The 27,646-nt window shown below is 38.4% G+C and overlaps 1 protein-coding gene and 1 pseudogene across 1 annotated transcript in view; one reads left to right on the top strand and one right to left on the bottom strand.

Moving 5' to 3' along the window:
• MSH3 (mutS homolog 3) overlaps nucleotides 1-27,646 on the bottom strand; it is a 215,084-nt gene that overhangs the window by 119,028 nt on the left and 68,410 nt on the right. The window contains exons 10-12 of the mRNA XM_025388025.1: nucleotides 27,263-27,377; nucleotides 14,092-14,176; nucleotides 11,328-11,437 (exon numbers count right to left, since the gene is read on the bottom strand). Coding sequence (XP_025243810.1) covers nucleotides 11,328-11,437; nucleotides 14,092-14,176; nucleotides 27,263-27,377 — 310 coding nt within the window. The remainder of the gene's footprint in view (nucleotides 1-11,327; nucleotides 11,438-14,091; nucleotides 14,177-27,262; nucleotides 27,378-27,646) is intronic.
• Nucleotides 9,120-9,599, top strand: LOC112626189 (annotated as a pseudogene).

Raw genomic sequence — 27,646 nt, 5'->3', positions numbered from 1 at the left:
CATAGTCCTTTGAGTGTCTCACATTACTATAGTATCCCTAACTTAAATGGACCCAAGGCCCTGTCTCCTGTCTCCCACAAGGCAACTGAACCCCAATCCTTTTGATTACCAAGATCTGCAGGAGCCCAGAGGGCAGCTGCAGCAGTCAATTCACTTCCATTTCCAGTCCTTTTCCCATCTGTTCTGAGTTTTCCCCTTATGTTTTAAATACAGATTCAGCAATGTCCTAAAGGGATGTTTGTTACGCTTGATCCAGCATATCCAGTTATTTCACATAGGGAGATATTTTATGATATTAAAACCACAGAAAATGAAATCTTCTTATGGCATTTTTGAAGAGCGATATTTGGAAAATCCTCATTAATAAAGGCATAAAGGTGGAGAAAGATAAAGCAGGAAGGGCCAAGAAAGAAAAGATATTTATCTCCTTCTCCTCATTCTTTCCGATATTCCTCTTCCTCAGCCCAAATGAAAGCTGCCGTATTTGCTGCAGGTCATTTGTGCAGGTCTAGAGCTCACTGAAGGTCCTAATGTTGAAGAACAAAGCAGAGGCCAGCTAAAAGTTCCTGGATGTTAGTTAATCCCTATGCACTGACAGTCGGGCCAAACATTTGGGTAAGCGGCACTTGGGTTCATTTCATTCTTAGCAGCAGCAGTTCCTCCTTTAAACTCCCATTCAATCCAGCAGACAAAAGGGGCACCAGGTCAGTCCCAACCAAACACAGCTCTCAATTACGCACCACATGCTACTCTCCCTTCCCATTTCCGAGCAGTAATGCACCCCCGGGGGCTGAGTAAACCAGAGTCACTGCAGGTGAACACTCTGTTGGTGGCTCATGGAACACGGGAAACCACAAAGAATTCAGAGGGCTTCCCAGTGTAGTTCATTTTAAGAAGTTCCAGAGTTAAAACTGACATTTAGTTTCATTAATCTAAGTTAAATGTTAAGTGGAAGGAAATATGTAACATTCTATTACTTCATCATTTGGGCCAGAGTAACAAATTAGAAATACAACCATTAATACTCCAAACATATGGGTTTACCAAAACAAAAGCCATTTAATGTAGAGAACATTGACCACTAAAATGTACTTAGTGCATCAGAAAATCATGCAAAAATGTAGCCAAAGATCTATTTCCTAACGCAAACCATTTGCTATTCCCTTAATTTTAATTTACATGATTTAAACGCCAAGAATTATCTTAGCATGCCTAATTTCCTGAAGCAGTTTTCTAAAAATCTAATTTGACTTATAAAGGTATAACTCATTTGCTCTAATTTTGGTATTGAGTTGCAGAGTGAGTAACAGGTATTTGATTTTAGTACAAAAGCTTCCACTACTCATATCTCCTTCTCCTTACTAGTAGATTATACCTTGACCAGACTAGATTAGAAATTCCCTGAGGCTGGGAACACCACCTTCTCATTGAGACTGAGTAATACAAAATTCAAAATAACTATCTTATACTACTAAGGGAAAACAGCCAAGTACAAAGTTCTGGGTATATCATGGCTTCATCTATGTAATAAGGGAGGAAGAGATTTCTCATATATATATATATATATATATATATATATATATATAAAATTCATATTTGCTTTTTTAAACAAAATGTTTCTGGAAGTATACATGACAAAGTAATAACCATGATTACCTAGTGGGATCTGGGCAGACGTGGGGCAGGAATGATAAGCAAACATTTTACTGTGTAACTTTTCACATTTTTAAACTTTTAAAGTATGTGAAGGTATTACCGTTCAAAAGTTCAAATAATTTTTAAATGCTAAGAAGAATGTACAATGGAATTGAAACAACAAAAACCATCTCTGGCAATAGACTGCTAGGTATTCACTAAACATTTCTTCCTACTCCTTGAAAAACAAGCAGACATTTGTTAGCCCCCGTGCAGTAAGGTGTGACCATCGGAATGCGTTCTTCTGCTTATAATCAGATTTAGGAAGAAGAGCTATGTGCCAATGCAAGGCCTACCTTACATAAAAGCCATAAACCTATAACCTCCCTGTTCTTTCTCCTTCTACTGGCTGGACGTCAGTTGCCAAGATGACGTTGGAAGCCACATGTTTAAGACTGAAGAGACTCTGGGGTTCCTAACGGCCTATGTGATGAGAGTCTCACCCCACCCCCAATCTGGAAAAGCCATGGATTGTTTACTCAAAGAAAAAAAAAGAACAAATTAACTTTCACGCCTTTAGAGTCATTAGACTTTCTGGGGTCCTTGTGTTAACAGCTAGCTTCCCTAACCAATGCACTGTTTTTTGTGTTAACGAACACATTAGCATGTACTTAGTCAATCAGAACGTGAGGTTGAGCTTCCTCAGTTTCCAGAACTTAGTCAAGTTTAGAGCATTAAATAAAAGGGACCATAAAAAACATTCCTCAATTGTTCATGGTTGTATTATTTTCAGAGGAGGCCCATATAAAAGACACTACCTACTCACCAGTAGTCCTTGCAAAGTCTCCCTACATTCTTGACGGTAGCTACAGGCAAAAGAAAACACAGGCAAGTACTAGATTTAGGTAAAGAAATGACCGGGCAGATCCTAGAAACTGACAGTGCAAGCACCCAGCCTTCTCCCTGCCATCCCTGGAAGCCTTGGTCATCTGATGGCCGTCTTCTGTCTTTCTAATGCAAGACGTGCTGGAAAACAGATGCTCTCAAGTTCAGCATGGGCTTTCTAGACAGATGTGCATGGGTCTCATTTTCACCTGATTATGATGCTAGTGAAAGTCCAATAGCAGTACAATGTAAAAAATTCATGTGTGTGTATTTTCTGTATAATTTTTTAAAAATTAAATATTGCAAATACATGTAAAACACCAGCCTACTTATATCTCTATTCCTTTTCTCACTTCCCAGAAGTTATTATTGTCCTGACTGCCCATGTGATGAGAAAACACCACTTCTGTTTGAACCCCTAAACGGTGTGTGTGACAAAATTTAAATAAGTGGTATAATTTATGTGTTCTTTTATAACATTTTTTTTGAGATTTATCCATGTTGATACATGTAGACTTAACTCATTCATTTTAACTGCTGTATAATATTCCGATATATAACCAGACAATTTATTTTCCCCTTCCCTACTAATAATTACACTGCTTCCAATTTTTTGGTATGCTAAAGACCATGGCTATCTTCTTGACCAAAAAATTGTTATGAGGAACCACACTAATCCTTTTACATATACTGTCTCATTTGGTCCTCACACCACCACAATGAGGTAGGTAGTTAATTCCCATTTTACAGGTGAAGAAACTGAGGTATATACAAATTCATAACTTCTCCAAAGTGACAAAAAGGAATCAGAACTCAAGCTGAAGTATCATTAGCTCCATGCTTTCAAAAGGGTCCCTACGTGCTTGGCTGGATGACCTTGGAAAAAACTGAGAGTTAGTTTTTCTTATCTCTAAAATAGAATCACTATCTCTGAAGATAGTTGAAAAAAATACAGATAAAAAATAAAGCACAGTTAGAGATTAGTTCACTAGCCTGACATTTTCTTTCTACTCCCTTGATCCCTCAGAGCTTTAAGTCCTCTGCTTGTCCTATACAAAGACATGTTCCCAGAGAACACATCTTACCTCTCACACCTCAGCTCTTCTCCCATTCCACCTTGGCTACTTTTCTCTCTTCAAATCTTAGATTCAGACCTCTGCTCCTTTCTTCCTAGGCATTTTCCTTTATTTTTAAATATATATAAACGTTTCTTTTTCATCTCTAAAATTAATCTAACACTTCCCATACATACCTTCACCTGGACAGATACTGTCCAGGATATTTGTCAAAGATAAGAGAATAACTTTTCAGAGAACTGTACTACAAACACAAAATTGCACAAGATTGGCAATTTTACAAAATTCAATGGTTTTTTACAACCTCACATCAGACGTTGAATAAATATGCAAAACATTTAAATAATAATCAAAACACTTGTTTCTAGTAAAGAGATGGGTACAATCAGTCTACTTGTGCCAAAAGGAAGAAAATTTGGAAATAGTGGGCCTATCTGTTTTGGGTTGAATTGTGTACCCCCAAAAAGATATGCTGAAGTCCTTACCCCATTATCTCAAAATGTTATCTTATTTGGAAATAGGGTCATTGTAGATGGAATTATTAAGATGAGGTCATTCTGCAGTAAGGTAGACCCCTAATCCAATATGACCATGTCCTTATTAAAAAACACTGTGTGAAGAGACATACCTACAGCAAACACACCATTTAACCATGAAGGCAGAGATCAAGGAGCTACATCTACAAGCCAAGGAACACCAAAGAGTGCCAGCACACCACCAGCAGCTAGGAGAGAGGACTGGAACAGATTCTCCCTGATTGGCCTCAGAAGGAACCAACCCTACTGATGCCTTTGATCTTGGACTTTTAGTCTCCGGCTAACTAGTTTTCCCAGCAACATTTATCATATAGAGAATCCTTTCCCCATTGCTTGTTTGTATCAGGTTTGTCGAAAATCAGATGGTTGTAGATGTGTGGTGTTAATTTTCTGGTCTCATGAAACTTTTCATAAAGCATTAATGATTTCACCACTCTTCCACCCAAGCTTCACCATAAATATGATGTTTGTTCTTGCTTTAATTTTTAGCAGAATTCATGTTGTTCTGATAGAAGCTCTTTTCAAACTGATATCTTATCCCTGTTAATGCCTCAAACTATATCCTATTCAGATACGCTCTAACAAGTTAGTATGAATTTATTTTGGTGCCAAATTTTTTTGAAATCTATGCAAAGTTTTTTCATAATATGCATTTTCCATGAACTTTCTGAAGACCCCTTGTACAGATAATGTAAGACCCCTCATACATATTAAGTAAACACAGGTAACAATCATGATAAACCCTATATGCTATCAATGAGTGATACAAGGAACATAATTTAGATTAGAAGGTCAAATAAAACCTCTTCAAAGATAGTAATATAACGTTTTAAGCTGAGACCTCAAGTATAAGTAGTAAACCCTGTAAAGATTAAAGTGAAACAGAAGAATATTCTACAAAGAGAGACCACGAAGTAAAAAGACTAACAAGAGCAAAGACTTGAGAAAAAGCTTTGGGATGCTCAGGAACCAAACCATAGACAACAAAAGCAAAAACAGACAAATGGGATTGCATCAAACTAAAAATCTCCTGCATAGCAAAGGAAACAGTGAACAGAGTAAACAGACAAACCAGAGACTAGGAGAAAATATTTGCAAATCATACACTGGATAAGGGGCTAATATCCCAAATATACAGGGAACTCAAACTACTCAATAACAAGAAAACAAATAACCCTACTTAAAAATGGGCAAAAGATCTGAATAGACATTTTTCAAAAGATATACAGATAATAGACAAATGAAACAATGATAAATGTTTCATATTGGCATATTCATGCCAACAGATAAATGAAACAATGCTCAACATCTCCAATCAGAGAAATGCAAATTAAAACCACGATGAGATGTCACCTCACTCCTTTCAGATTAGTTATTATTAAAAAAGATGAAAGATATCAAGTATGGGTAAAGATGTGGAGAAAAGGGAACCCTTGTCCACTGCTGGTGGTATTATAAATCGGTACAGTCACTTTGTAGAACAGTATGGAAGTTCCTCAAAAAACTAAAAATAGAATTACCATATGATCCAGCAATTCCATTTCTGGGTATATATCCAAAGGAATTGAAATCAGTATGTTGAAGAGATATCTGTACTCCCTATGTTCACTGCCACATTATTCACAATTCTCAAGATATGGAAACAACCAAAGTGTCCACCAATAGATGAACAGATTTTTTAAATGTGATACACACGCGCGCGCACACCCACACACACACACACTTTGGAATACTATTCAGCCTTTCAAAAAAGCAGGAAATTCTGTCATTTTTGACAATATGGATGAACCTAGAGGACATAACGCAAATGAAATAAGCCAGGCACAGACAGAGAAATACCGTATGATCTCACTTATATGTAAAACCTAATAAAGTCAAACTCATAGAAGTACAGATCAGATTGGTGGTTATCAGAGGCTGGGGAGAGGGTAGATGGGGAAAAGGGAGATGCTAGTCAACTGGTGCAAAGTTTTGTTTAGACAAGAAGAACAAGTTCTGGTGATCCACTGCACAGTATGGTAACTACAGTTAATGCATTGTATATGTGTCAAAATAGCTAAAAGAGGATTTTAAATGTTCTCACCAAAAGAAATGATAAATGTTTGAGGTGACAGATATATTAATTAGCCTGATTTGATCATTCTATAGTGTATATATGTAATGAAATATCACATTGTACCCCATAAATGTTGTGATGGTTAATACTGAGTGTCAACTTGACTGGGTTGAAGGATGCAAAGTATTGTTCCTGGGTGTATCTGTGAGGGTGTTGCCAAAGGAGATTAACATTTAGTGGACTAGGAGAGGCAGACCCACACTCAATCTGGGTGGGCACCATCTAATCAGCTGCCAGTGTAGCTAGGATAAAAGCAGGCAGAGAAACGTGGAAGGACTAGACTGGCTGAGTCTTGCAGCCTCCATCTTTCTCCCATGCTGGATTCTTCCTGCCCTTGAACATCAGACTCTCAGTTCTTCAGTTTTTGGACTCTTGGACCTACCAGTGGTTTACCAGGACTCTGCCCTTTGGCGACAAACTGAAGGCTGCACTGTTGGCTTCCCTGCTTTTGAGGTTTTGGGATTCGGACTGGCTTCCTTGCCCCTCAGCTTGCAGACAGCCTATGATGGGACTTCACCTTGTGATCATGTAAGTCAATACTCCTTATATACATCTATCCTAATAGTCCTCTCCCTCTAGAGAGCCCTGACTAATGCAAATATATACAATTATTTGTCAATTAACGATAAAACTTCATAAATTTTTTAAATTAAAAAATGTAAAGTACAGGCAGAAGAGGTACTCATGAAAGAAACTAAATTTATTTTTATTTTTAAAATATATAGTATGCTACTGAAAGTGGAATACCTCTAAGATAAACAAATCTGCCTTGGAAACTAATTATTTTGCTTAACTCAACATTTTAGAGACTTATCCCATATATCCCACCAATGAGTCTGGTACACAGACTCGTCTCACGGTTTTCTTTTTTTCTCCTCTACCAATATTTACAAGCAGAATTTGCATTTTCAGGCTTTTTGATAAAACCAATGACATACATACAGGTGGGTGTGTGTGTGTGTGTGTGTGTGTGTGTGTGTGTATAAACAAAAATTGACAAGACTACATCAACTGAAAGAAGTCCAAAGACAGAACCTCAAAAAAAATGAATTCAATATAATCTATTTAATTTTAAAAGGTCTTAAGAATAATGGGATGCCAATGTGACATTCATTTATCTTTAAAAAAAAAAAAAAAAAAAAAACTACATTGAACAATCTTCTTGCCTAAAATTAGCAGAACTGATAAAAAAAATACAGGTGAGAACACATAAGAAAAAATAACCTATTTATAAAAGTGAATGTGATATCAGTACAGTAAAATCTAGCCTCAATAATCAAGTGAACTCTCTGAGTCAGTCAATAACTATAAAGTGAAAACCATTTTTACTTTCTACAAGTCACTAGTAAAATTTTGCACCAAAGAGACCATTTCATAGAATAAAAGGTGATGGCAGTGGAAAGTCTGAAACTTGAATGCCTGGTCCTAGACTTATGAACTATGTGTTTGCCCTTAAGAGCCAGAACAAGACAAAAACAGAAAGAGGAGTTTAAGGGATTTAGGAGAATTCATGGATGACTGACAAACAATGGGGTGTTGCAAAACCTGGGGAGATCTGCATTATTTTGCTAAATTCCCTCGTCATCTATTATTTGTTCTATGATCTCACTGTAGAAGAAAACCAGACCCTAAACTTACCTTTGGCTGTCAATGTCAGAGACAGAATATTAGTCTGGATGAGCCACTGATGTGATCAGCAAAGCACTTATGTTAGTATAAACACCACCACCATCACTCCTCACTAAATGATGGGGATACATTCTGGAAAATGCATCGTTAGGCAATTTTGTCATTCTATGGACATTACAGAGCATATAGTTACATAAAATTAGATAGTATAGCCCACTGCACACCTAGGCTATATGGTACAGTATAGTGCTCCTAGGCTAAAACCTGGACAGCATGTTACTCTACTAAATACTGTAGGCTACTGTAACACAATGGTAAGTGTTTGTGTGTCTAAACATTTCTAAATAGAGAAAACACCTCTGTATATGCAATTCCCCCAAGGACCAAAATGTTGTCATGTGGTACATGACTAATTATACAGCTGAGCCACTGACTAATCAGCAGATTCTCTCCAGGTATTTGTTTGGAATAAGTTGCAAGTGCCAATAAAATTAAACTGGAATTCTTTTGAAATAGATTTTAATAGATTAGGAGGATAAAAGTTTAAAAACCATGACCTAAAATAAAAGGGCAAAGAAAAGTTTCATGTGTTTGTTTTTGGCTAACATCAATGTTAGGTCAGTGAAAAGTTCATACTTGAAAACATCAGTGTTGAATGCCTGGCATATTTTCTCTCTGCATTTCTGGGAAGGTAGGATCCCCAGAGATACTTGATTCGGCCCTTAACAACAGACAACATGGTCTAGTGGATTTATCTCAAATTAATCCTGGGTACACAAAAGAAAGGAAATTTAACATTGGAAATAAAAAATTTTAATTTACATGGAAAAGTCTGCTAGTGAGTCTGTCTCTGCTGAAACAAGCAAGCAAAAACACAGTAAGACTTGTAGTAGATGTTTAGGCAGCCTTTCCAGCAGCCACAATGCTGCATCCCTTACACTGTTGTCCACAGAAAGCCATCTTGTCTGCGTTTGCTCTCCGAGGTCTGCTTATTTCATTAGAATGCTGAACTAAAGGAAATATTTCCATTTTCAGGATTTCTTCTTTATCTCACCAGTTTCCTATGTCTTAAGGTCTTTACGGCTAAGAAATCGGAGTGACCCACTAAATCTGAAAAGATTTGGTAATTATCGTCATCCAAACAGTGTCTTGAGTGTCCTTGTCCTCTGCCTTCCTCTTCTTTGCTGACGCCGCCCTGCTCTCATAAGCCTCTGGCCAGTGGTCTCCTTAAGCTCAAACACCATGCCGTCAATTAAGGTGCTGAGTTCTGATGGGGAGATATTTGATGTGGAAATTGCCAAACAATCTGTGACTATCAAGACCATGTCGGAAGACTTGAGAATGGATGATGCAGATAATGACGCAGCTCCTCTACCAAATGTCAATGTAGCAATATTTTTAAAAGGTCATTTGGTGGTACACCCACCACAAAAATGGACCTCCTCCTCCCAAGGATGATGCGAACAAAGAAAACGAACAGAGGAGATCCCTCCTTAGGACCAAGAATTCCTGAAAGTCGATCAAGGAATACTTTCTGTACTTCTGCCTGCAAACTACTTAGACATCAAAGGTTTGCTTGATGTTACATGCGAGACTGTTGCCAATATGATCAAGGAGAAAAGTCCTGAGAAGATTTGCAAGACTTCCAATATCAAAAATGACTTTACTGAAGAAGAGGAAACCCACGTACACCAAGAGAACCAGTGGTATGAACAGAAGTGAAATGTCCTTGATGCCATCACACTGTAAGGATTATTCCAAATACTAGCTGCCCTGCTCTGTTTATAATTGTTAATATCAGACAAAGAGCAGAGAAACACAGCAGCAAATCAATCGTGTGAGCAGAATATTATCCTCAGTGAATGTGTGGTGTGAGTACAGATTCCAAACCTATGGCTGAGTTTCTCATAGTATGATCAAGTTTCTTTTTTCTTTGCCCTGAATAAAACTGTACTGTGGGTTCTCTAGAGAAAGGGGCATTTTGAGCTTTCCCTCTTTTTTTGTAAAGTGATGTCTGCCTGGATTATTGTTCAGTTAACTTTAGTGACCTTTTAAAGTTGACATTGTAAGTAAAACAACTTGCAAAAGAAAAAGAAGAAAACAGCAGCAAAACCCGAAACAGGGTCTTCAAGCCTACGACCAACATTAACATCTGCAATCCTTTCTTGAAGATAGTGACTATTTATTAATCACAGAGTAACATGGGGCTAATAACAGCATCTGTGTAGTGAGGCTGCTGTGCAGTTTAAAAGAGACAATGCTCATAAAAGCTCCTAGCGTACTGTGTGGTGTGAGATAAAGAGCTCAAAACTTTATTCCTTACAGCAATGCTCTGATGAGGTGTTCCACCATGTCAAAGGTGAGAACACTGAGGATTAGTGGGAGTGACTCACTCAGCTGACAGAGCCAACACATAGCAGTTCTCTTCACCACCACACCATATTCACTCTGGTCTAGCCAGAGGTGTAACTATTCAGGATAATGGCTTGTTCCTGCTAAGGTCTCTGGAGTCAATGCTGGTTTTAAATCTAATACTTATCTCTATCAGCTGTGAAACACTGAGCAAGTTACTGAAGCTCTCTGAATCTGTTTCCTCATTTCAAGGACCTATCTCAGAAGGTGATTTTCAGTATTAAACACCAGTACATAGAAAGTGTGCAATAAATAACAGTTTTCATTCAATAAACATAACATAAACATAAACTACTAAGTGCCAGGCACTGTTCTAGGTCAGAATCTCCACATTTATCTGCATATCAGAATCATCTGGGTAAAATTTAAATCTCAACTCCCTGGTCATGCTGGAGACCAGTTAAATCACAATCTATGGGGGCTGGACACAGGCATCAGTATTCTGTGACGCATCCCAGGTGATTCCAACATGCAGACAACCTTGGAAATCACTGTATGTTAGGCACTGGATTCAAGTATCTTCCCTTAGGGAGCTCCAAGTTTACTCACTTTACTCTTCCAAGCATTTCATACCTAACCCCTCTTTTGGACTCCTTGCTGTTACTGCTGTAGCTCAGGTTCTCGGCATCTCTCCCTGAACTTGCTAACTTGACCCCACCACCACTACCACTCAGTCCCCTCCTGCACATAAGCCCAGCCCTGATCATATCAGCCCCAATCTCAGAATCACTGAATGAACTCCCTCTGGCTATCAACTCCTCAGCTTAGCCTTCAAAGTCCTCCACAAAACGCATCTCTCCTCACTATCCTTGGACAATGCCCTATGTCTGCCAATCTGCAAGCAGGCTCATTCACGAGAATGGGGAAAAAAATCCCTGTAATACTAGACAGCCAGTCTATTGCTCAGTTATAAAACAAAATGTTACCCAATTTAAAACTGTGTTCTTAGAAATAATGGTAACCTTGGTTTTAAGAGATGCCTTTGACTTCACAATTTTATAATTTCAGATTAAACACCCCAAAAAGGATTCCCTTTACCTTAATTTAAGGAGTGGCTGGGTCACCCACTTCTTTAACTTCCGTCTCCCAAATGAAGTTTTAGTGTGGTCTAAAACCCACAGCAAACTTCCTTTGGTTTTCATATCAGTCTAAGAAAGACCAGAAAACAAGTTTTATTAACTAGACAATTATTTGTGCCAAATGGTTATTTCATATACCCCGATTCTAAATGTCATATATACCTACCACAATGTGGCTTATAACACGTGTTCATTTAATCTTTGACAGATGAATACATACATACAGAATGAAGGACTGATATTTTACACAGAAAAGGGATCGTTTGTAGTTTTTGGTTACCTAAGAATAAATTATTCAGAAGATTATTTTGAAATGTATGCTTATTCAAGCATCTTTAAAATATAATTGCACACTTTCCTGCCTTGGGAAATACAATATAGTGAAGATGATTTAATTTTCCTTTGGTTTTTCAGTTACCATTTTATAAACCAATGCTCTCATGACAACACTGAACAAGGTGCTGGAGATAGATATGAACCTGCACTGCACTCTAGTTATTTACCCAGGAAGGATTTTATTTTAGTTTGTTTTACTAAATCCCTAGAAACGTTTGTTTTTGCCACTTAAAATTTGGGTCCTTACAAAAAAAAAATCACAATTAACTAGACATAATTAATTTTAACCAAGGTTTCACAGTAGTATTACAAAACCCACTGAGACATTTAAATCTTGAGACCTAAAATGGCTGTTTCTACTTGAGTTGGGTTTTTTTGTCTTGTCTTTTTTCCTTCTCCAATGTAAGTAGCTACTTCCAGAGTACCTCCTATGTGCTGAACATAGCAAGGACATGGTCCTGCCCTCAGAGTGTTCATAGCCAAGTTGGAAAAAGACTCATAATTAGGACACAATGCCACCTGCCAGCAATCAACTAGAAAAGGTGTGACATAAGCTCTCAGGTCTCAGGATTTCAATGCAGAGAACACAGAGAAGGTACAAGGTCACAAAGTTTCCTCTGAGGATGGCTGGACAGGCTGAGGAGGGCAGTTCAGATCAGGAGCAGCACTGCTCCTGAGACCAGAGCTTGACTGGCCTGACTGGGGTAAAGGGTCCCGTGAGGAAGGCAATTCCTTGACACCCCTGGAGAAGCAGGCTCAGACAAGAGAGGTGCGAGAGACATGTGTCCTATTATATCCTTGTTCTCGCTGACACCCAACTCCTACCCTGTACCTCTTTCCATTGCTCCTTGGAAAGGCTGGGGGTGGGTGGGGGTGAAGTTGAGGTACAAAGACAAGCAGAAGATGTTAATTCTCAGCTTCTGCTTCTAAAATGGTGCAAGCCCCAATAAAGGAAGGAATTTTGAAGGGTATTTTGACTCTAGATATTTCTGCCTTAGGAATTTGATTTCAGAACTGACTCTGTTGTAGTAGGACTTGAACAGGGAAGATGCACAGAAGCAAGGAACGCTTACAATGCCACGGCTGGCTGCAGGCTGACTGTGAGCACTCCTTCAGTCAAGAAATGTCTCTTTACTCCTACTACTTATTTCCTATCATGGAGATGGCTACAGAGTTGATGAGAGAGACCTGCAGGACAGATTTTCAGCTTTTGGATGATGACAAGATAAAAATGTTACTGAACAAAAATACATCTGAACTCAGAATACTAGAACAGACTGGAACAGGAAGAAATTGAGAGACACTAGTTAATAATATGCAGATTCAGGAGTCAGGGGAATAAATTCAGTGTTTACTTTAATTTGCAATAGTAATAAATATTTCTGAAGAATTTTAACTCCTTTGACTCAGATGGTTCAGATGATTCTCCACTACTTAATCAAATGATGTGGGGTTGCTTTTTATCTTTATGATTTTGTTAGGATAACATTAATTTTATAATATAATATCTCATCTTCCCAAGTGATAGTTTAATAAATGAAAGCAATAACTTTAATCTCCCTGTTATCTTCCTAATTCATCAACAAAGGACAAATAAACAATGAAAGTTTGTGAACTGAGGCCAGGTGTGTTGGCTCACGCCTATAATCCTAGGACTTTGGGAGGCCGAGGCAGGTGGATCACCTGAGGTCAAGAGTTCAAGACCAGCCTGGCCAACATAGTGAAACCCCGTCTCTACTAAAAATACAAAAATTAGCCAGGCGTAGTGATGGGTGCCTGTAATCCCAGCTACTCAGTAGGCTGAGGCAGAAGAATCACTTGAACCTGGGAGGCAGAGGTTGCAGTGAGCCAATATGGTGTCCCTTCACTCAATCCAGCCTGGCCAACAGAGCGAGACTCCGTCTCCAAGAAGAAGAAAAAAAAAGTTTGTGAACTGAAATGTTATAAATCTTACAGTCAAAATGAACATCCCAGAAACCTGTTTTATAACCTGAATAATGAAATAAGACTGCAAACTTTTCAACAAAAAGTTAAAGGTATATAGAAAAAATATAACCAAGTAGACAAAAAAAAAAATCCACTTCATATTAATTTTCAGTGACAATGCCTTTCCAAAAAACTACCTGATATAGAGATGACGTTACAGAAATTGTCAGGATAAGCATGCCCCTCAGTCATTAAAAAGGACAGCTCCATCATTTCCCAAAAAAACCCCAGAGAAATATTATGTACAGTTCATTCTCCAAAAAGTGCTACAGTTATCAACTAATAGTGCAGTCAGCTAAAGACACTACATTTTCACCTGCATCTCTAAAAACAGACTGTTGCCTTACTCAGAAGTTTTTCCAAAACCCTTTATAATAAACTAGCCCTTATGGTTGCCTGACCTGATTCTGTAGGATTTCCAGATTCCTTAATGTTGTTCCATTAATTGTCATAAATTCCATTTTACTTGATAGCTGTTTAAAATTCCTGTAAAAGAATCAAATACAATTAGACTAGACGTAAATGCATAAATAAAAAATTAATTCAGGAACTAGAAATATTCCGGCTACATTACGGCAAATATTAGCATTCTGATAGGAAATCAAACAAAAGGAGCAAAATGAAAATTCATCAGGCTGTTGTATTCCATTAACACTGGTGTTGTTAAGTAGATTGATGCAAGACAAGGATAGTTACTCTAACACGAAAAACAAGAACAGGAAAGGGAAGTAATGGTAACAACATTTTGTTTTGGTTTTGCTCTAGGAATAGAACCAAACATGGTCTTGATTAGCCAAGCACAGTGGTCATATCTTCATGAAAAGCTGTGTGATCAGCTAGAAAAATATGTCAAGATACTTAAAACTGTCCTCCTTATTCTTTAGCATGAGATCATCTTGATAAATACTTTTAATCAAGATTCTAAGCCAGGTGCAGTGGCTCACACCTGTAATCCCAGCACTTTGGGAGGCCGAGGCAGGCCGATCACCTGAGGTGAGGAGTTTGAAACCAGCCTGGCCAACATGGCAAAACCTCGTTTTTACTAAAAAATATAAAAATTAGCCAGGCATGGTGGTACGCACCTGCAGTCCCAGCTGCTCAGGAGGCTGAGGCACAAGAATCGCTTGAACATGGGAGGTGGAGACTGCAGTGAGCTGAGATCACGCCACTGCACTCCAACCTGGGAGACAGAGCAAGTCTACATCTCGGCAAAAAAAAAAAAAAAAAAAAAAAGATTCTAACATATGCAACAAGTGTTATTTTCTCTGTAATTAACAACACACATGCGGCTGGGAGCAGTGGCTCACGTCTGTAATCCCAGCACTCTGGGAGGCCGAGGCAGGTGGATCACGAGGTCAAGAGATTGAGACCATCCTGGCCAACTAACATGATGAAACCCCGTCTCTATGAAAAATACAAAAATTAGTGGGGCGTAGTGGTACACGCCTGTAGTCCCAGCTACTCGGGAGGCTGAGGCAGGAGAATCGCTTGAACCCGGGAGGCGGAGGTTTCAGTGAGCTAAGATTGTGCCACCGCACTCCAGCCCGGGTGACAGAGTGAGACTCCGTCTCCAAAAGAAAAGAAAAAAAACACACATTACCATGGCCACATTTAGTGGGTATAAAACACTGTTACTTCCTTAAACTCAGTGAAAGCATTCACACTCTCCTTATTGTCCCTGTATCTATCCAAAACAAATTAGAATTTCAATAAATTTCAAAAAGATTTGAGAATGAGCTACAGCATGACTAATAAATGTATGTACAATTCCAATTCGTGTTAAGAAGTACTAATCAATGCAGTACTAATGCAGTAATTCAATTTCCTTTATCAGCCAGTCCTTAGATGTTTCTGTCAATAGCCCTTACAGGCTTGAGAGCTTATTTTTAAAGGCAAGGAAAATAACAGCAGGTCACTAAATTATTTAACAAAAGAAAGGCATAAGTGTTTGTGCTATAAACCTAACCGTCCTTCTCATAGCTGTAATTTTAGGTAACGTCCAGTTTCCCGAGTTAAGAAAACAAGCCATCACCCAGAACTTTAGAGAACCTAAAATCAGAGCCCGAAAAACCAGTACCCAAAAGAGATTCCTTCACTTCTAGATGACTCCTTTGACTAAGGCCCCAAAGCCCTGGAAAAGAGAAATACTTTACCTCAAATTAGGAACGTTGCCTAGTAACTGAATGCTGTCCTTTGGTGGTGTAATGTATCTGTGACAGGTTTGAGCTAGCTTCCAAAGAATGATAATCTGTTAATGATTTTCAGAGGGAAGCAATTCCAAAACTGAAGGATAACAGGTGTTCTGCCCTTTCTCTCCCTCTTGTAGCAGTTAACTTAATTTGTCTTGAATTACAGCAATTTATGTTGTGCCTCTACCTTCCTTAATAGATCTAAGCTCCCTGAAGGCAAGAATTATGTCTTAATTCATTTTGTACCACCTGTAGGGCTCAGCGGACAGTAGATGCTCCACAAATGTCTGCCATCTTCCTATGGGAAAACCAGGTTGGCTTTATTTTTTTCCCTTTGAATCACAAAGCTCCAGAACTGTCTGTGAAATAGCCAGATAGTTATAAAATGTAAAACATTATTTACAGGAAGAAACAGTTAGGCAGTGATTGGCTATGTAGCTGACAAGAGCTCACTTGAATTCATGGTCAAAGATCTAAGTTGGAAGTTCGGCTGATAGCCTGGGCTCTGAGTTGGTATCTAACCAGTAACCCATATGTTTAGATATGAGTCCTTACTTTCACTGTTCTGACAATTAGGTTTAACTAAGTCCATCCTAGGAGTGACTAGTTAACATGTTAGTGCCCTAATCAGACATCGACTCTAGAAGGGTGCTTAGTTGGCATCTTTGTTCATTTGGGTTATAACAGAATACCTCAGAATGGGCAGTCTGTAAACAGAATTTTATTGCTCAGAGTTCTGGAAGATGTCAAGTCCAAGATCAAGGTGCCAGCAGATTTGGTGTCTAGTGAGGGCGCAGTCTCCATAGATGGCACCTTCTGTGTGTCTTCACATGGAGGAGGGGCAAACAGTTCCTTTAAGTCTTTTCTATTAATTTAAGGGCATTAATCCCATTTGCAAACGTTCTGCCCTCATAACCTAATCACTTAGTAAAAGGGCCCTTCTTAATATCTCCACAGTAGTGATTAGGGTTCAACATGTGAATTTTGAAGGACACAAACATTCAGGCCGTAACAGTTGGCATGAGACTAATCAAGAAACCACAATCTAGCAGCCTTTCCTAAAAGCATCTCAGCTAGCTGCCTTTATCTTCTGTCAACAACAGATGTGTAAGACATAATTTTTCACAGTGGTATGGAAGTTTGTGGGCTGTCCAGAAATACTGCCCAGTTGCCTCCTCCCTCACGTGAACAGGGTATAATAATCCTATAAATCCAACAGACCATACCCTAAGGGATGGTGTTTTAAGGCTTAGGATTCTGAAAGCATCCCCTGTTCTACCCATTATCTCAGGGTTTGTTCCCTGACTCCAACTAAAAGTGAACTGTCGCTATGATAATGTTGCATATGCCTCAAGTGAACCACTGAAACAAGGTACTGACAGAATACCAAAAAGACAGAATTGGAATTTCATAGAGCTAGAGAAGAGTTTACATGACTGTTTTTGTGCCTGCTTGCTAAAAAGTATCTAAATGAGTGGCAGAATTCAGTTTGAATTAACCCACTACCTGGTACACAGCGGGTGGGGTAGAAGGCTTACAGCCTTCATCTACATATAATTACCCAATATCTACAATATCAAAAAGAAACCAGTAACTGTGAACAACCAAGTTGGTTTTTAAGTTAGCTCACAACCTTTAGAGAGCACAGGTATAGGTTATTTTAATTAATGGTATTAATGTAAGTATTAATGTGTTATGTGTGTGATTTTTTATTTGGTTGGTTGTGGGTGTTTTCTGTGTTTTCTTTTTGCTATGTGTGTTTTTGTTTTTTCTTTTTGCCCTTACTAAACAAGTAATCTAAATTTCAAATTAGATGCTGTTTTTTAAAACTGATATCTACATTGACTTCAATAAAAGATCAACCACTGGGCAATCTTAAATCAGACTGATTCCCATCTAGAATAATTATCAAGCAACTACAAGAAGAACTAACCATGCTTCTTGAGTTACCATATATTTCATAAGTATTTATAAGTATAAATTTAAGTATTCTGGAGTTGGAGTCTTCCTTCCCAATAGAAATGAAATTTCCTTCTGTTAGCACCTATTTCCATTAGAATTATATATATTTTTGAACTAAGGGTTATATCTACCAGCATCCTTAAGTATCCAATAGTATCTGATCACTGACCTGAAACATTCAAGCAATTCTAAATTATTTATCCTTGTGGAAGAAGACAAACTCTATGTGCTTTGAAACTCACCAACAACGTCTGGCTAGAATTCATGCTGTGTGAACCTGCATAGAAATCTTATATACAACATGGGAAAATAGTTTATCAATATTTCAGACACCAAAAATATAATAGATGCTTTTTTTTCCCTCAATAATGGGAGGGAAACATCTTTGCCAAAAGCTGGACAGAGAAATTGACTCTGTATTACTCTAACCCTGCTTAAAAAAAAAAAAAAGAAAACCAATCTTTTTAACTTAGACAAAGGCAATAAGGGTACAGAATTTATTTAAATACCATTTTAAAATGGAAACAATGACCAAAAAACTACCATATAACACATGAAATCTATTGCTGAAAATATTTCTGTATGTACAGTTTTCAGAGTTCATAAATTCACCATTTGTCTAACTTTTCGGCAGTTAATGTGATTTATAAAATATAAATTGTATTATATTACAAAACTTCAGGGTTGTAGATTTACTTACAATTGATTTGTAATTAAACAACATGACTAACTTTGCATTCCTAAATCCTGCCAATAAGCCCATTAGAAAGGCAAATAATGAGGAAAGTGTATGTTGAGTCCACAAGACCGCTGCCAGGTTCAGTGATTCAAGGAGGATACACAGGACTCAACACAGAATAATACTAAGAGCTATGATTTACTACAGTGAAAGAATGCAAAGCAAAATCAGGCAAAGGAAAAGGTGCCTAAGGCAAAGTCCAGGGGGAACCAGGCATCCAAGAATCCTCTCCAGGCGGAGTCACACAGGATGCACTTAATTTCCCCAGCAATGAATTGTAACAACACGTGTGAAATGTTGTCCACCAGGGAAGCTCATTAGAGACTCAGCACCCATGATTTGTATGCCAGACTGGTCCCATAGACACTGTCTCCCCACCATGTACCAAAATTCCAGCTCTGAGAAAGTAGGTGATCAGCATAAACCACGCTGTCTGCAAAAACAGTTAAGGCACAGTGAGGCACTCTCATCAGGAAATGGTGAAAACTCTTCCGAAATTCAAGATCCCAGACTCCAGTCAAGGGCCACACTTGCAGGATGGCCTTTCTAAGGAAAGCTTTGTGATCAAGCCTGCTATGTTAGTTTTTTGCACATCCCTCTTTTTAAATTCTACTTCTCTAAAACTATATGTATTACATTTATTCGTTACTATATTCTTTCAAGTTTACGTTTCAGTCCTAAATTGATCTTTTTCTTTATACTTCTTTGTTAAATCCTATCACCTCATTTCTAAGCTTTCATACTGCTCATTGATGTTCTTTCACATCTAGTATCATTTTTTTTAGTGTCTTTTAGCTCATTTTAAAACAGATTTTTTTTTTTTTTTTTTGGTGGGGGGGACGGGTGGGACAGGTGGGACGGATGGGACGGAGTCTCGCAATGGCGCAATCTCGGCTCACTGCAACCTCCGCCTCCTGGGTTCAAGCAATTCTCCCTCCTCAGCCTCACGAATAAGCTGGGATTACAGGCACCCGCCACCATGCCCAGTTAATTTTTTGTACTTTTGGAGAGATGGGGTTTCACCATGTTGGCCAGGCTATTCTTAAACTCCTGATCTCAGGTGATCTGCCAGCCTCGGCCTCCCAAAGTGCTGGGATTACAGGTGTGAGCCACTGCGCCCAGCCAGATCGTCATTTTTATTTCATCTGTGAGCATGTTTTTCTGGCATGTACACATTATCTGTAATGACATCCTACTCCTTATTCTCTTTCTTCTCATAATAATTTTGTAAGAAATTTGAATTTGGTTCTTTTCCCATTGCTAATTTTTAAGTGAAGATTAACTTTCCTGAAGTTTTAGAACACGGGCAATGTTTAGGACAGCTTTTCTAACTTCATACATCTCCCTCTTCTGTTTCTGTTTTGTTCTGTTTTGTTGGAGATGGAGTCTCGCTCTGTCACCTAGGCTGGAGTGCAGTGGTACGATGTCAGCTCACTGCAACCTCCACCTACCAGGTTCAAACAATTCTCCTGCCTCAGCCTCCAGAGTGAGTGGCTGGGACTACAGGTGCCCACCATCACACCTGGTTAATTTTTTTGTATGTTAGTAGAGATGGGGTTTCACCGTGTTGCCCAGGCTGGTCTTGAACTCCTGAGCTCAGGCAATCCGATAGCCTTGACCTCCCAAAGTGCTGGGATTACAGGCGTGGGCCACCATGTTCGACCTTTTTTTTTTTTTTGAGATGAAGTCTCACTCTGTCACCAAAGCTGGAGTGCAGTGGCATGATCTTGCTCACTGGAACCTCTGCCTCCTAGGCTCACACCATTCTCCTGCCTCAGCCTCCCAAATAGCTAGGATTACAGGCACCCGCTACCATGTCTGGCTAATTTTTGTATTTTTAGTAGAGACGGGGTTTCGCCATGTTGGCAAGGCTGGTCTCGAACTCCTGACCTCAGGTGATCAGCCCACCCTGCCCTCCCAAAGTGCTGAGATTACAGGCATGAGTCACCACACCTGGCCGGCAATCATGTTTTAAACTTAATAGAATGTTTTTCTCCAGCCTTCCTCTTCTGTTCTTTCTGTGCAGTGTTCTGCGCAGTGTTTAATTGTGCCACCTGACCTCTGCTTTCAATCATAAAAAATTAACTGCATAAGAAATGTCCTCCAACCATAAACAATGAGAAAACTGGACAAAACATATGAGGGGGAAAACTTTTCAGGTAGGTTTGGCACAGAACTGTGATCCCTGAGAGACGAAAAACAAATGAGGCAAACAACATGACTGCCTCCTTGGTGGGGGCAGGGAAACTATAATTTGTGAGACAGAATGCCAGATAACAGAGCTGCACATAGAGGGAGCTCCAGAGATCTGCTGAAGGGTCACCTCAACTCTTGCCAAATACCAGTCCTCAAAGTTGTTTAGGAACCTCTGTGGGACCTGGTAAATAACCACCAGAAATTAGTAGTGAACAGTGACCAAAGTTCACAAAGAGCTTGGAACACTCTCCAACCAGAGTAGAAATACCTCAAAATACATGACGCATTAGGTATAAGCCTCAGAAGGATATTGCCTTAAGAATGGAACTAAAATAGAGACAAAGATTTTTCAATCTCAGCACTACTGACATTTAAAAGATAAGAGTGTGTGTGTGTGTGTGTGTGTGTGTGTGTATCAACTTTATTGATATAATTCACATACTATGCAATTTGCCCACTTGGAATGTGCAATTAGGTGGTCTTTAGTATATTAAAATTGGCCAACCATCACCACCATGTAATTCTAGATATTATCACTCCAAAAAGAAACTCTATACTCATTAGTAATCACTCTCCATTCCCCCCAACAACCCAAGGGCCCTAGGCAACCACTAATCTTTATCTCTATGGATTTGCCTATTCTGGATATTTCATATAAATGGAATCAGACAATACGAGACTTTTTGTGACTGATGTCTTTCAACTACCATAATATTTTCGAGTGTACTTCATTCCTTTTTATGGTTGAAAAACCTTCTATTGTATGCATATAACACATTTTAGGTATCCATTCTTCAGCTGATGGATGTTAGGGTTGTTTCTACTTTTTGGCTATTATGACTAATGCTCTTATGAACATTTGTGTAACTTTTTATGTGGACATCATATTTTCATTGTCTTAAGTAACATCTAGTGGAATTGCTAGATCACATAGTAAATGTCATGAGGTACTACCAGACTGTTTTCCAAAATGGCTGTACCATTTTACAGTCCCACTAGCAATGTACAAGGATTCTAACTTGTCTGCATCCCAGACAATACCTTTTTTTTTTTTTTCATAGTTATAGCCATCCTAGTGGGTATAAAGTGGTATCTAACAATGGCATTGATGTGAATTTACCTGATGCTTAATGATGTTGAGCATCTTTTCATGTGCTTCTTGGTTGTTGGCATATATTCTTTGGAGAAAAACCTATATGGATCATTTGTCCATTTTCTGAGTTATCTTTTTACCACTGACTTTTATATATATATATATTTTCTAGATACAAGTCCCTTACTGGATATATGATTTGCAAAAATTCTTCTATTCAATGGGTTGTCTTTTCACTTTCTTGATGGTGTTCTTTGAAGAATAAAAGTTTTTATTTTGACACAGTTCAACGTATCTATTTTTGCTCTTCTCACTTGTGCTTTTGATGTCATACTTAAGAAATCCTTGCCTCATTCAAGGTTACAAAGATTTAGACTTATGTTTTCTTCAAAGAGTGTAACAGTTTTAACTCATAACAGGTCTTTGGTCCATTTTGAGTTATCTTCCAAACTCAAATATGACAGGAAGTAAGGCTCCATCTTCATTCTCTTGCACAGACAGCTAGCTTGGCACCATTTGTTTGAAAAAAATCTATTCTTTCTCCACTGAATTGTCAGTAATCAAATGTCCATAAGTTTATTTCTAGACTCTCAATTCTATCACATTGATCATATGTCTGTGCTTATGCCAATTCCACACTGTCTTTTCTTTTAACCCCACCCTCCACACTGTCTTGATTACTCACTTTGTAGCAAGTTTTGAAACAGAGATATGAATCCTATGAATTTTAGGATCAGCTTGTCAATTTCTCCAAGAAAGCCAGCTAGGATTTGATACAAAAATTGCATTGAACTTAGAGAGTGATCTGAGGATTACTGCATCTTTTTTTTTTTTTTTTTTTTGAGATGGAGTCTCGCTCTGTCGCCCAGGCTGGAGTGCAGTGGCGTGATCTCAGCTCACTGCAAGCTCCGCCTCCTGGGTTCATGCTATTCTCCCGCCTCAGTCTCCCTAGTAGCTGGGACTACAGGTGCCCACCACCACGCCCAGCTAATTTTTATGTATTTTTAGTAGAGACAGGGTTTCACATGTTAGCCAGGATGGTCTCAATCTCCGGACCTCGTGATCCGCCTGTCTTGGCCTCCCAAAGTGCTGGGATTACAGGCGTGAGCCATCGCGCCTGGCCGGAATCCTGTATCTTAACAACAGATAAGTTTAATGTCTGTGAGGTTTTCTTAAATGTCCATTGTCAGGTCAAGAAAGTTCCACGTTAGTCGTAGTTTTTTCAGCGTTTTTATTATGAAGGGGTGTTGAATCTTACGAAGAGCTTTTCCTGTCTATTGGGACTATCATGTAGTTTTTGATAAGCGAGATTAGATTAATTGGTTTCCAGATTTTTAAACCAAACCTATACGCCTGAAATAAATCCAATAGTCATGATGTATAATCATTTGTTATATATTTCTGATTCCATGTACTTACATTTCACTGAGGATTTTTATGTCTATAATGAAAAGACACAGGTCTGTGGTTTGTTTTCTTGTAATGTACTTGTTTGGTTTTGGAGTGTTGAAATTTGGGGCCAAATAATGTGTTCCGTAGGGATATCCTGTGCATTTTAGGATGTTTAGCAGCATCCCTGGCTGCTAGCCATTAGATGTCTTTAGAGCAGCTTATATATTAAGCCATTTCTTTCACTAGTAAGTAAAGGTAATCACCACATGTTATCATTCTGTTATCATAAGAAGTTTTCTTTAAAAAAAAGGTTTTACAGTTTATCTTGGGTGGATTTTCTCACTCTTTCCTGAAATTTCCAATATCTTTTTGAAGTTGTGACCACTCCAAATAAAAACTACTCAAAATGACAAAAGCACTCACTTCTAACAACAAAAAGTTGATTCCTTTGAATTTCATAAATTTAGGCATCAGGTTAATTCTGTCATAATAAATATCTAACACCCTCACATTCTATTTATTTTGTTTGTTTGTTTGTTTGGTTTTTTTTGAGAAGAGTCTCACTCTGTCGCCCAGGCTAGGGTGCAGTGGCCGTATCTCAGCTTATTGCAAGCTCCGCCTCCCGGGTTTACGCCATTCTCCTGCCTCAACCTCCCGAGTAGCTGGGACTACAGGCACCCACCACCTCGCCCGGCTAGTTTTTTTTTTTGTATTTTTAGTAGAGACGGGGTTTCACCATGTTAGCCAGGATGGTCTCGATCTCCTGACCTCGTGATCCACCCGTCTCGGCCTCCCAAAGTGCTGGGATTACAGGCTTGAGCCACTGCGCCCGGCCTATTTTGTTACACTATTTTTCTTTGAAACAAACTTAAACTCTCAAAATAACTTTAGAACCTCAAGTATGCCTTAACAAAACTTTACTTAAATCATCCTTAAGAACAATTCCTGAAATGGCATATTTTCTCAAACTACCTAAAATTCTACTGTAATGGCACAAGGGCCTTTAAATAAATACGTATCACGATTTTAATGAAACATGCAGCAATGTTTGTGAAAGAATTTGCTAAACAAGTCAATTCAAGTGAACTTTATTTTCCCCTTGATAACACAGCTTTTGAAATAAAAGTCCAAAACTTCAGCAGCATAAGGTATGTTTATAAAGTAATGCAACTGAATTTTTCATCTACAAGGAGAAAATTCATTTTTCCACAGTAATCACCTTAAGAAGCAGCCGGGTGCGGTGACTCATGCCTGTAGTCCCAGCACTTTGGGAGGCCGGGGGGGGGGGGTGGATCACAAGGTCAGAAGTTCGAGACCAGCCTGGCCAATATGGTGAAACCCCGTCTCTACTAAAAATATAAAAATTAGCCAGGCGTGGTGGTGCGTGCCTGTAGTCCCAGCTACTTGGGAGGCTGAGGCAGAAGAATCACTTGAACCCGGGAGGCGGAGGTTGCAATGAGCCAAGATCATGCCACTGCACTCCAGCCTGGGCAACAGAGCGAGACTCTGTCTCAAAAAAAAAAAGGCAGCAACATTATTTTTGCAAAATATAAGAACTATAGAATTACTCTTTTAGAATGATCTTCAGAGTCAAATTACATGCCACTCATAAACACAACATTTCGTTTTTAAGCAAAACTAGAGTACCAGTTTGATCACGATCTTCATTAATTAATCTTGGTTTCCAATGACCTTTTGGCAATTTCCAGTGAAATACACCCTCACAGAACAAAGAATTCCTTCCTTCTTTCATTAATCCTGTATTAATACTATATATAATAATAATAATATATAATAAAAACCTACTAGGTGCCAGGCTTATGCTGGATGCTGGGAATATATACAAAGGGGAGCACTTTATGTCTTTTGGCTTTGGCTCCATGGAAGTACCCAACAGGTACATTGTATCATACACTAAGTCACTAGTAGAGCCAGTTTCCTGACCATCCTCCACCATCAATTATAAGAGGCAAAAAGTTCAGCTTCTTTCAATTTATCAAGAGGTTAACCTTCAGGTAATTTGAAAAGATGCTATTTTAATTTCAGTATATATAGACATCTTGTTTTATTGTTTGGTATTATTCTTACTTTGAATTAAATATGAGGAAGACAGGCTGGACGCAGAGGCTCACGCCTATAATCCCAGCACTTTGGGAGGCCAAGGCGGGCGGATCACTTGAGGCCAGGAGTTCAAGAACAGCCTGGCCAAACCTGTCTCTACTAAAAATACAAAAAATTAGCTGGGCGTGGTGGCATGCACCTGTAATCCCAGCTACTCGGGGGACAGAGGCAGGAGAATTGCTTGAACCCAGGAGGTGGAGGCTGCAGTGTGCTGAGATCGCACCACTATACTCCAGCCTGGGCAAGAGAGCTAGACTCCATCTAAAGAAAAAGAAAAAAAAAAAAAAAAAAAATATATATATATATATATATATATGGGGAGGACACATCTTTCCAGGTCCAAATTCATTTGCTTCTGAACACACCAGGGCCTGATTTTTAAGTTAGTTTCCTTACTCCAACATTAATACTTCTTTGCTTGGTGATATAGAACAGAAACACAAGTCTTAATGGGCAAGCTATTTATCACTAATTCTACCTCACTTACAGGGTCCCTATCATTAACAAGTCAAACTGGTAGGTAGCTTGTCACCCCTTTTTTAAGAAGCCCCAACACAGCCAACCATATAGACTGATCTCTTTAATAAGTTTATTTTTGGAGCTTAAAGTAGAATCCAATGAGGGTATAATGCCGGGCTGACACGTTTTAAAATAAAACATTTTGGCCACACTAAAAAATGTCCAGATTAATGCAATACCCAGGTTCAGAAATGAAACATCAGTTGAACTCCACTATGCCACATCCATCCCCAATCTTTACTCCTTTCCCTTCTTCCTCCTGGAAGAAACCCTGCTTCTGAATTTTCTGTCACTCCCCTGCATGTTTTCACTTATTCCCTAAGTACATATATATTCTTAAGCAGTATAGAGTACGATTTCACATGTTTCTAACTTCATATAATGGTAGGTACTGTGTGGCCTTCAGCAACTTTATTTTTGGCTTAATATACTGTTCATGAAATTTTTAAGTATTGGTCATATATTAATAGCTCTAGTTCATTCATTTTCACTGCTGTATAACATTACATTGCATGAATATAGCACAAAGATCCCTGATGGGCATTTAGATTGCTTTTAAATAGGATAAAATTGTTTCCAGAGAAATGATACTCTGTTCTAGTACCACACGGGAGAACACACATCAAAGACATTACAAAAAGAACCCCAAGGAACCTGCCTTTCTTCAACTCTCTCCAGCAACCTTGAACCAGCACCACTTCCTTGTTTCCTAGTTAATTTATATTCTGTCATTTTGCTGAGATAGCACCTATCTCCCCTCCCACCTTCTAGAATGGGACAGAGCTGATGTATCCCGGATCAATATAATGGAGGGTGATTCTTGACAGAGCCAAAGACAAGTGGCTGGTGAAGGCGGAATGTAAAAAGACAAGAAAAGTATCCTACTACTTTTTTCTGTTCCACTGGTTATTAAACAAGTATTTTCCTAGAATGTCAATTGTGAGCTTTTAAATTTCCAAAATCCACAGTTAATCACTCTTGTAAAAAGCTGTGTTAGCAGCTGGCCCTTTTCTCTCTAACTTTATGGTCTATGAAATAAGAAATGAAACCAAGAATAAGAAAGGTGGTAAAATTTTATGAATGCTTTTTAATACTATTTCTGGATCCAGTTAGTATAAAGCACAGTTTTGTAGTCAAAACTATAATATATCAAATAGCTACCATGAATACAATTTATTTGCCAGAATTCTATCAATATATTTTTAATATTCTTCAGCAACAATACCAAACAGCTCATCCTTGCACCCTAGTATTCTATCAATAGCAGGCAAGCTTCTCTAAGTATAGTACTACCAAATTCAATTTAAGAAATGTTCATAATATAGCCTCCCCCTTTTTGTAATTTTGGAGGAATCACTCACTCAGGTTTGGAGAGCATTTTTTCCAAGTTGAATTCTTTGAGGTATTTTATGATGGCAGCCAAAGAGCAAATCACAGGCTTCTCTAAGTTAACAATGCCAGAAATAATTTGAGAACCTAGAAAACAGAATATATTAACTTGTTATTAAAAAAAAATTTTAATTAATCAAATTCAAAAATGTAATAAATAGAATCATTAACTTATTACCATTATGAAACACAAATTTTAAGTAAAACTTTATGGTTATTGAAATAGTAATTTAGACAATATCTCCTAAAATTGACCTTTGGAAAAATGTAAATCATTACTAATACCCAGGGCATGGAAAAAAAGGGCATTTTTCTGATGGTGGAATGAACCTTTTTTGGAGAACAGGATATTTTTT

Source organism: Theropithecus gelada, chromosome 6 (genome assembly GCF_003255815.1).
Source record: "Theropithecus gelada isolate Dixy chromosome 6, Tgel_1.0, whole genome shotgun sequence".
Lineage (NCBI taxonomy): Eukaryota > Metazoa > Chordata > Mammalia > Primates > Cercopithecidae > Theropithecus > Theropithecus gelada.
This window is presented reverse-complemented; position numbering and strand designations above follow the sequence as displayed.